The following is a 10,250-nucleotide window of genomic DNA, read 5'->3' on the forward strand; positions in this document are numbered from 1 at the left end:
GGTGCTTCAATCATTGTCAGTTTATCACCTTCCTACCACTAGACTGGCCACTTTACAAAACATACCAACATCATATTCTAGAAGAACATAGAAATCTCAATTATATTGAACAATATAAGCTCAGCAATGAAACTTGAAGGATACCATTGATGCCGAATTTTGGTAGAGAGAGTAACACAAGATGATTTCCGCTCTAAATTTGGGTAAAGCCTTGCATCTTTGCTTTAGGAATATAAAATTATCATTACTTTATGCTTAAAATCTACTTCTACCTTATAAGTAAGTATTTACAAAGCGTCACGGCATGTGCAGAGCTCCCATTAATTGCCATGATCCACATTACACAGCTTGCGTGAAGAAAACTAATCATCTCTGTTTTTCTGTTCCGTTCACCACCCAACGAATCCCAAGAAACTGGAAACCAAACAAAAATGCCAACATTAGAATTAATACTAATTAGTAACATTACTTATGTCTTAATCCATCAGAATTGCATGAACAAAATCTAAAGCTGAAGAATAATGCTTGGGATAAAGTTGTACCCAGAAATTTTAATCCAAAAATTCTGTAAAAGAGTCCAGATTTATGAGGCTGAAAGTGTGTTTGAGAACAAAATTAAGGGGAAAAGATTAGACAAAGCTTATCAGGAGGAGTTTGGACTTATTAGATATATCTCAAGCTACAGATGAAGAGTTCGATCATGGTATGATAAGATAATCTTTCAGGATTATTTGACAAGATATACAAACATCAACTTAATCAGAAACATTCTTAACCCAATCGAATTTGGATCATGAAACCAAAGAAAAGGAGGCTGGGAATTATAGAAACCGTTAAAACTTGAACGAACCTGAGAGAACGAACGGCGAAGTGTTGGGAGAGGATATGGAAGAAGAAATTGGCTCCGTGAAGGAAGACCACAACTCCCGTACACCCCAACACAAACAGCTCCACCATCATTGGGAATCAACCAGAACCCAAAGTCCCTTCCCACGCCAAAGAACACAGAGCACAAGAAAACTGAAATACAAAGAAAGACTTCCTTTTTCACCTTGTTCAACTCTTTCAAATATAAGAAAAAAGTGGAGCAACCCCTGGAGCTAGACGCTGCTTATGATTGGACGTGTTCTTAAAGCGACTGGATAATCGATTAACTGATGATTGTATAAATTATATTAAAATTATACAATGGACTTGGGTGTCGAGTGTCTGACATCCACATCCATATCCCTAAGTGGACAAGAGAATAGATTCCTCCAATTACTTTCACATTTTTAATACACGAGGCGTGATTGGGAGCTGAAAACGACTCTTCCAATTGATGCAATTCTTTCACCCGAATGAATTGCGAGCGCTAGATCTGTTGCTTTTGGTGGGTGGAATGGAGAAATGGTGCAGCTGAGATGTAGGGGAAAGAAAGCAAAGTCAAAGATAAAGCGTGGAGATGAATGTGGTACTGATATTATTATAGTAGTATTTGGTGTTTGCGAACCGACTTTATCCATCGGTCCAATGACGTTGATTTTTGCTGTCTGCCAACTGCCATTCTTGGTTTAGTTTTTAGCCACAGAACCGACCCACCGCCACCAACCCGTGGTGTTGCACTTCTGGTTCTAGTTGGCTTTTGGGGGCTTTTGTTTTGCAAGTGGCTCTGTTTATGCTCTTAACAGTTTTGACTAATGATTGTTATACCTGGTTCAATCTTTGTTTAATATGGATGACTTTCTTTTTGCAAAAGAGGAAGCAACCCTCGAATATGATTTACGATCATGATCTCCGTGAGTCATTATTCTTCTCTCTATGAACAGAAGCTGAAACCAATGGCTTATAATTTTTATTAACATCATGACTCATGAGTTGATGTATTAAAATTGGGTCATATTACAAATAAGGAGGAGGGAGATGGACATGCATACAAACTGCAGTGGATCACGCAGTGGGGAGATCGATGGCAACTGTCCGCACGTGTAACGGCGCCGCATGCACCAAACTGACCTTTTTGTTTGCACAAAAGTTTGTGTTTGGTCGCACCGTCCTAACCTCACAACTCAGCAAACTAGCCCGTCGTATTAGTATTCGTCCCTGACGTTCTACTTGCTTTCCACTTTTGACCTTCTGTTTCTGGTTCGATGACAGACTGCCAAAGCTAGAGATGGGTGGAGCTTTGGAGTAAGTTCTGTTGGTGAACCGATTATCAGAAGTAGAAAGTGGAAACTCATGTTTTGATTACTAGAAACTGATTAGTACGAATGAAATTCCATTGATAGATGCATAAGATTTAGTTGTCTTGCAGGAGGGTTTAAGGTGAGTGAATGAATGTTCTGAGTTCAAGCAAGGCTAGGTGAAGAATCTCTTTCAATTCCCATGTTTTAGCCATGCAACTACAAGACAAAGGTTCCGGTTTGCTTACCGAAAAGTCCCTTGGTTCAATTGGTTGCATAAAGGATTTGAAACCCAATCCTGCCTACATACTAAGAATTGCAGGATTTCTCTGTGTTCAGTCCACTTCAGCTGGAATCAACCACAAAGTAAAGTGCTACAAAAGGTGCTATGCTTGAAACTTGTATTAAAGAGCTTTATCTATTAAAGGTAAGATAAGAAGTAATGCATAGATTAAAGTTAACCATAAACAAAAACGTCATCGTTTTTCTCCAGAATATAGCACAATTCTGGTTGAAAAGGACCTATAAAAAGGATGGGGATCTTATCATGAAGCCATCAAGGGGTTGCTTCAACATTCAGACTAGGAATGCATTGCATTGGGTTGTCAAACATTATAAAATCATTAGAATCCTACCCAGAAATGCCTCTCACTGAGATTTTGATAACTCCATTATTTTTCATTTGACTTACTGCTTTTGTTAGTCATTTAACAAAGTTGACAACAGCAGATCTTGGACGAAACCAGCTCTTCCTGTGGCTTGCCTAATCCTTTTTTCCCGCTCTTCATAACTCAAAGAAGGATCAAAACTGCATAAGAGAAAAAGTAAAAGAAAACAGATGTTAAATCTCAATTATATCAGACAGTTTCTCTAAATAATTGAGACATGATAAGATAAGAGATGCTTCGAATCTCAACATCAAAGGTTTCCAATTGGTTTCTCGAGATAGTTAGATAGATGATACCCTAAGGTAACCCCTTACTTTGAACCACAAAGTAGCCTCTCTAAACGATGATTTGTCAATGTCGATTAGACAGTCAGATGAAAACGTCAAGATTAACAATTTCTAGAATGAGTTTAATTGAATTCACACAAGATTTCCATTTTGACAAATGGGAAACGGAAATGTTTATAAAGTTTTCTTGGCCTGTAGAAGAGTTTTAAAAAGCATCAGGCTATACTTTGGACAGTCGATAGAGGAATATTTTGAAATGGATATCAGCATAAATATAATTAAATCGTAGCAGATGAAGGAAAAAATGATTAAGTTCTTTCGCATGTTAAAGGCTGTCCACAACTCATGCAGCAAAAGATCTTGCAAACCTCCATCAGATATTATTTCCACTTGGTAAAAGGGGATCCCTTGGATTGGTTATTGGAATTGCATCATAGTTGCATACTTAAATGAATCTTAACAAAAAGATAAAGGACTAGGAAAATGTTAGAATATTATTGAATTTCTCTACTGTAGAAAAGATCTGAACCAGTACCTTGATTTCCACATATGTGCTGGTGCAACATTTTTTGCAGCAGTGTCTTCAGCACTTGTTACAACAGATTTTGAAACTTCATCTGCTTCAGATGCAGGGAAATTCAAAATGAGTGATGAAAGGAATGAATCGGTAGCTGCAGTGGACACATTAGCACTGCTTGACCTATATCCACCACCCCCTAGAAGTACTTGCAGATGTGCTTCACGGAGATCACGTCCCAGGAGAGACAGTGCCTGACTGTTAGGAATTGCAACTCTACGTGACCTGCGACGTCTCTGCAAGTAACCTTTTGTTAAGGGAAACTTGCTTAACAATTCATTTTTTCTCAGTAAATACAGAACAACAAAAGAAGCTTTTCATGCATAATTATCCAAGTCAGAGAGACAAGGTAATGGACAGTTCCATTATTAAGGATATCTTGAATAAATGTCCATGTTGCAGCATGATATGACTTAGCATGTCTCTTGCAACTTTGACCGAGCAAACTGGACAAATCTGCAACATAAACGTTGATGCATATAAGACTCTTTCATTATGAAAACATCAATGGAAACTTTTTTCCACCATAAATCCTAAGGTTAGGTACAACAAGTATAGACAATAAACGAGAGTTTACTACTTTTTTTCCTCCATATAATTTTCAAAGAATAAGTATTACGGTGAAAAAGCTCTCAATTAGAAAGTTAGAATAATATGGGAAAACCTAAGAAATATAATGAGACTTGTCTAAGGTGCTCGCTAGTTTAGTTGGTAAAGTCTCTTGGTGGTTGTACCATGGACCTGAGCTCAAAATTCTGTCTTAACTAGGGATTTGGGAGGAGGGAGGGTTTGTACTAAAGAGGAAGAATATCTCCTATGGACCAAAAAATAAGGGTGAGACTTGTTTATTATTCTTTCATACCTAGGAAATGATTAGACATCCAAACCACCTTTATCATCAATGGAAAATACCAAATGCTCATTCCTCTACCATGACCGATAGCAAAAACTAAATGCCCATAACATTCTCTACCTATCATAACTCTTGTCCCTTTCCATGTATGCAACTTCCAATTGTATCTGTTGAATGGAGCATTCTTTCCCTTGCATGAAAATAACATCACTAATCCTGCTAAAGCTCCTCCATATCCAGTGGGAATTCTCCTCTGTATATAATTTAATTCATTATGAAAAGAACTGGATCAAAACTCTATCAAATTCCAACATAAGTTTTGCTGCCTAAATGACCTATATGATTATCTTACACAAGGACCTCAAGTTTCATCTATAAAGTGTGATAGCAGATGCTATATTAACACTCCACTTAAAACGAATACCTTTAGATTCATTTCTTACTATCTCAGGTGTCGCTATGGTTGTCTAGTAACAGATATAAGCAAGTCCACTTGGTATCAGAATCTGTGATGTCATTGTACATGGGCACCAAAACTATACCTACTACTTTCCCCCAATTCAGCAACAAAGAGAAAGAGGACCTCTATATCCCAATCATCTTTCAATTCAGGCACCTTTGACCCCAACGGTAAGTGTATAGAATCAAAGCAATTGAACTTTCTCTTCTTCCAAATCAAGTGTCCAATACAATACCCGAACCTTCAAACCACAGCCAAGAATATCGGTCCTAAAATCATCAGCAGCATCGTAGAAACGTTACAAAATACAACTCTATCAAAGATTCTAAAGGTTTCTCTCATCCCCCACACCCCATGTTCAAACATGAGCACCAAGACTAGCGTCTGAGATTCTCATCATATTCTGGAAGCATCAATCTCCCTCTTTTCATAATTTAATCTAACAAAAATGGATAAATGGTGGTCTCATCCCTTTACAATCTTGTTTAGCGAAACAATAGAATGGCCAAATGAGACACAAAAGGAAATAAAAAAAAATCCCAAAATGAAGCCTACTCAGATGGTTGCACAGCTTGCCTAACAAGAAAATACCCACGATAGCAACTCTTTTCTAGGTTCATATCAATTGGAAATTTTCGATTGACTGGTTCGGTTGCTACTACAGCCTTAGTTTGATCATATGAATCAAAGATGCAAAAGAAAGTATAAAGGATGCGACTGTTATTTGATTATTCCTTTTGAACGTGCAAACAGATGCCCCTATAGCAATCCAAGCCACAAATTCATTCGTTTTTCAGCCAACACCGACACGTTAAGACCTTTTTTCCAGTATTCCTTCAACAATATAAAGATGAATAAGGAAAAATAAATTATCCAACCAAAATTAGATTTTCTTTTTCTTCTTCTATAAAAGGAAAACTAGAAATTTCGCCATAAAAATAAACCCATAGACAAAAACTTACGAGAACAACCTCGTACTACATCAAACATAACCCGAACTGGAAACAGAAAGATCTCTCTGTCTCTATTTATTAAACCAAAAAGAAAAAAAAACTTTTTTCCTTTTTTTTTATGCTACTGGTAATAATAATATGGAACTTGCTTACCGTAACCTTTGACTCGCAGGGATGCTCATCTTCGAGATGCGAACAGAGGGACACAATATCGAAATCCTCGTAACAGTACGGACATGGGAAATCGGGTCGTACCTCGTCGTCTACCTCAAAATCATCGATGCTCAAACGATCTTTTATATATATAGAGAGAGAAAGATATATTTCAAGACAGAAAGACAACCAGCATAATAAGAAAAAAAGAAAATAAAAACCCCGATCAAACATAAAAAAAAAAAACGAACCCAAATGAGAGCTCTGCTGATGGTGCTGCAACGTATATTGGCGTTTGGCAGCTGCAAGACGAGACGTCCAGAAATCGGAATCCATTGAAAGACCAAAGGTAGAGCTTGGTCTTGGATATTTTAACAAAAACTAATATTTATTTATTATTACCAACCACCAAAACAAAAACTTCAAAACAAAGAAAAATCTATCTACTATCAGCTTAAGGATGGGTTTTTTTTTCTTTGACTTATATACTTGAGAGAACTATGGGTTTGTTGATCTCAATAACCTTCAACTCAAAGGAGAAGAAAGAAAGAAAGATAGAGAGAGAAAGAGAGAAGGTAGATTATTGTTTACTGATGGTGCATGATTTTATGATTAAAAAATTGTACTATTTCTTTTAATTAAAAAAAATATCTTAATCAGAGGAAGCTTCAGAAAATGACGATTGAATTGAGAGAGAGAGAGAGAGAAAGAGAGAGATGAGGTGGTGGTGGTAAAGACCACTAGACAAGAGGTGACGTAGAGCGAATACCGGGTTCTTCTCCTTGTTTTTTACTAACGTTCCTGTTTTTCTTTTCTTTGCTTTACTATTTATATACTTTCTTAGTTTCTTGCTCCTTTTTTATGGTAACTAGCTGTCCTTTTCTTTTTCAATATATATCCGCCCGTGTTTTCCGGTATTCTGTAAATTTTAGGCCTTTACTCATAAATATTAAGGTATCATTACTAAAGTATCATATAATACAAATAAAATCTCCATAAATGCATTGATGTTCATCTATCTTATCCCCTCCTTCCTTTTGTAGTAGTCATAAAATTAGGAAAAATTAACAATTCCTTGATCAAGAAAAAAAACCCATTTTGGAATGTTTTAGAAAAACTCTAAATATGTCAAATTAGGAATCTACTATGTGATCAAGGATAGTTGTTTAGGGTCTTTTATTTTCCTATTTAAAATAAAATTTGTAAAATAATTATTATGTTTAATTAAATATTTATATTTATATTTTTATCAAATAAATTTTTATAATTAATTATTTTTTAATCAAAACTTATTTTTTTTATATTACATTGTGTTAGCATGACATGTATATGAAAAGTGATATTTTGATTAATAATAATTAATTAATTATTAATTATAAAATTATATTTATTTTAAAATAAAAATATAAAAATATAATTAAATTTAATGAGAAATACAAAAATATTTAAATTTTGTAATAATTTAAAAACTTTTTAAAACATTATATCTTAAAAAATATGCTACTAACAAGTGCTTTTAATATCATTCCCTCTAATTTATCATTTTTTTAATTAAAGAAAGTCTTCATTTACGGCTTGGTAAAGGTTGCAAATAGGTATGTGGTTGAATGTTTGTATTCCAAAGAGAAGGAGTTGATGAAGATAAACTACCATAGTTCCATATAAAATTAATTTATTTTTCATCAATATTTGATAATGACTTCTTAACAAAACTAGTCACTTTAAAGAGTGTGGATTACATTAGACAACACATTAACCTATACTCCTATTTATTTGCCAAAATAGGAATTTCCAAACTTTCTATCCACCCCATACATTTAAAAAAAATTTTACATGCTTAAATTACTAGTATCATGCATCATATTTTTCATAATAATTTAAAACAATTTTAGCTTTAGTGGGAGAACATCCCTTGGGTGGTAGAAAGAGGGGCGCCTTATGTATTTTAATCAAAAGATTAGGACAAGCATTAATTAAAACCCATTGTTTAATTACAAAAAGACATTAGTACTTATTATCCAAAATTAAGACCAACTCATAGAGGAAAAATGCCATCAAAATTTATAAAGTAACCAAAACGACGCCGTGTAATACTGGTTTCAGTTTAGGAGAAACATAGGTATGCTTCAATTTCTGTGCTAGGGCTTCCCCATTTCTTCAGTCTCCCACAAGCTCTGAAACAGAAGTAAAGAGGAGAAAAACAAGAAGAAGAAGAGGAGCAAAGAAGAGAAGACAGGTTTTAACATTGAAATCAATGGCGACGACAGGACAGCAGCAAGGACAAGAACAAGAACAGCAGCAGCAGCAAGGACAAGAACAAATTAAAACAACAGAGAAGAGAAAGCCGGTGTTTGTGAAAGTGGATCAGCTAAAGCCAGGGACCAACGGCCACACCTTAATCGCCAAGGTCTTGTCGTCTAACATGGTCCTTCAAAAGGGTCGAGCTGCTTCTCAACATCTCCGCCAAACCCGCATCGCTGAGTGCCTTGTTGGAGACGAGACCGGCACCATACTCTTCACTGCTCGTAACGATCAAGGTCCAATTTCTAGACCCCCCCCCTTTTTGTTGTTTCTCTTAAAAGTTTTATGTTTTACTGATTTGATCTTAATTTCTCTCAAAAGGGTATAGTTCGTTTCATAACTTGACGCCAGAGCTTTTGATCTTTCCGTTGGTTTTCTTTTTCTTGTTGGCTTGTTTTAAAGATGAAATAGAGTGGCATTTTGGAAGCCTTTCTATTTCGTTGTTTTGTTATCGCTGGTTTGGTTTTGATATGATCTAGGATCTTAGCTGTCATTAAGGTTTATTTAGTATTGTGATGTTAGTTTGGTTCCATGACTTAAGTTTCTTGATATATTATTGATTGGTGGGGTAAATCTCTGTCAAAGTGAAATAATTTCTTATTCTGTTATTATATTGTGATTGAATCTATTTGTCCTTGTGTTGATTTTAGCTTCTTTTATTTCCCAATTCAAAATATTCTGAAAACCTCAAAGATTATATGGTGAAATAATCAAGAACCTAATTGTTAGTTGAATTGCTGTTCAAATCTTTAATGTATTTTAGTTGTTGGGTTTCCAGAAGTCACAGCATCTGCCACTCATTGACAAACATTTGAAACTGCTTAGTATTTGCATTTAGATGTTGTGGGTGCATGTATTGGGTTTTCCTTTGCATTTTGCTTAATGAATTTATTTGGAGAAAGACACTTCACCCAATCATATATTCATGGGGGGTGGTGGGTTGGGAGAATGGTTGACCTGTGGATGATGATTATGATGATGCTTGAATCATATTGCAGTTGACTTGATGAAGCCAGGTGCCACTGTAATTCTTCGCAATGCAAAGATTGATATGTTTAAGGGTTCTATGAGGCTGGCTGTTGACAAATGGGGCCGCATTGAGGTCGCTGATCCTGCTAACTTTGTTGTTAAAGAAGATAACAATCTATCTCTTGTCGAGTATGAGTTGGTTAATGTAGTTGAAGAATGATAGAGACTGCATGGACCTCAGTGATTAAATACCGAAGGAGGTTCTTATGAAGTGGCCTAATGATTCTTGTTTACTCTTTGTAATGTTGGTGAGATGCTATTACGGTACAATTTTCATTGTGAAAGTGTTGGGCTTGGTATACAAATCTTGCTGATGGTTGATCTTTCTGGTTTATACGTTTAACATCTAATAGTTTAGTTTAGTAGTTAAGTATGAAGAAGACTGTTTCTTGTGATCAAATTGCATCTGGGATTTTTAAGTGTGGATAGTAAAAATCCTTCTGTATCGAGTTTTTAGTTCTCTGTTGCTTTAAATACTCAAGTCTCGTTGGTTCTTCAAAATGTTTGCTTCAAAGTTGAAAGATGGCCTTGCAAGTATTTCAATTCCTAAATGTCCATACATTAGACTTTACTTTTGCATTTTGGTTTTGTTTGGATGGTGAAATGGACCAGGGCTGAACAATCAGGACATGTGCTCAGAGATCATTGCTATATATATGCCATCTAAAGTGGCCTTTTGCTTTCTATATGTTTCACTTGAAATGTAAGGCACAGCACACATCATTTTAACTAACAAGAAACCAATTAAACATCCCACACTCTCTTCAAACATCTTCTTGGGTTGATGAGGATTTGATAGATGAAAAT

At 35.5% G+C, this 10,250-nt stretch overlaps 2 protein-coding genes and 1 long non-coding RNA gene across 4 annotated transcripts; 1 reads left to right on the forward strand and 2 right to left on the reverse strand.

Moving 5' to 3' along the window:
• Window positions 1–75: 75 nt before the first annotated feature.
• Window positions 76–1,739, reverse strand: LOC110424632 (uncharacterized). The gene is made up of 2 exons (XR_002445914.2): window positions 851–1,739; window positions 76–414 (listed from the first exon to the last, which is right to left on the reverse strand). It is a non-coding gene; the product is annotated as an uncharacterized LOC110424632 (long non-coding RNA).
• An 822-nt stretch (window positions 1,740–2,561) lies between these two features.
• Window positions 2,562–6,908, reverse strand: LOC110424626 (protein DEHYDRATION-INDUCED 19 homolog 4-like). 2 transcript variants are annotated; one of them, XM_021439230.2, is made up of 5 exons: window positions 6,365–6,907; window positions 6,114–6,253; window positions 4,073–4,150; window positions 3,653–3,936; window positions 2,562–2,970 (listed from the first exon to the last, which is right to left on the reverse strand). In XM_021439230.2, the coding sequence occupies exons 1-5, from the start codon at window positions 6,447–6,449 to the stop codon at window positions 2,862–2,864; spliced, it is 696 nt and encodes a 231-aa protein (XP_021294905.1). In that variant the 5' UTR covers window positions 6,450–6,907; the 3' UTR covers window positions 2,562–2,861. The 2 variants fall into 2 exon arrangements, with proteins under 2 accessions (XP_021294905.1, XP_021294907.1); XM_021439232.2 differs by lacking the exon at window positions 4,073–4,150 and having other exon boundaries at window positions 3,653–3,930; window positions 6,365–6,908.
• Window positions 6,909–8,236: 1,328 nt separating this feature from the next.
• Window positions 8,237–9,994, forward strand: LOC110424628 (uncharacterized protein At4g28440-like). Its single transcript, XM_021439234.2, has 2 exons — window positions 8,237–8,650; window positions 9,413–9,994. Exons 1-2 carry the CDS (start codon window positions 8,368–8,370, stop codon window positions 9,601–9,603), a joined length of 474 nt encoding a protein of 157 aa, XP_021294909.1. The 5' UTR covers window positions 8,237–8,367; the 3' UTR covers window positions 9,604–9,994.
• The last annotated feature ends 256 nt before the right edge of the window (window positions 9,995–10,250 follow it).

Source organism: Theobroma umbraticum, unplaced genomic scaffold, assembly GCF_002168275.2.
Source record: "Theobroma umbraticum cultivar Fairchild unplaced genomic scaffold, ASM216827v3 scaffold_204.0, whole genome shotgun sequence".
In the NCBI taxonomy this organism is placed as follows: domain Eukaryota; kingdom Viridiplantae; phylum Streptophyta; class Magnoliopsida; order Malvales; family Malvaceae; genus Theobroma; species Theobroma umbraticum.

What these genes read in the sequence shown, in the direction of transcription:
- LOC110424626 (XM_021439230.2), bottom strand. Translation starts at nt 6,449, where the DNA reads ATGGATTCCGATTTCTGGACGTCTCGTCTTGCAGCTGCCAAACGCCAA. An exon ending in TCAGCAGAGCTCTCATTTGG is followed by an intron (nt 6,254 to 6,364) that starts GTTCGTTTTTTT and finishes TATATATAAAAG; the next exon opens with ATCGTTTGAGCATCGATGAT. An exon ending in GCACATATGTGGAAATCAAG is followed by an intron (nt 2,971 to 3,652) that starts GTACTGGTTCAG and finishes TCTCTTATGCAG; the next exon opens with TTTTGATCCTTCTTTGAGTT.
- LOC110424628 (XM_021439234.2), top strand. Translation starts at nt 8,368, where the DNA reads ATGGCGACGACAGGACAGCAGCAAGGACAAGAACAAGAACAGCAGCAG. An exon ending in CACTGCTCGTAACGATCAAG is followed by an intron (nt 8,651 to 9,412) that starts GTCCAATTTCTA and finishes ATCATATTGCAG; the next exon opens with TTGACTTGATGAAGCCAGGT.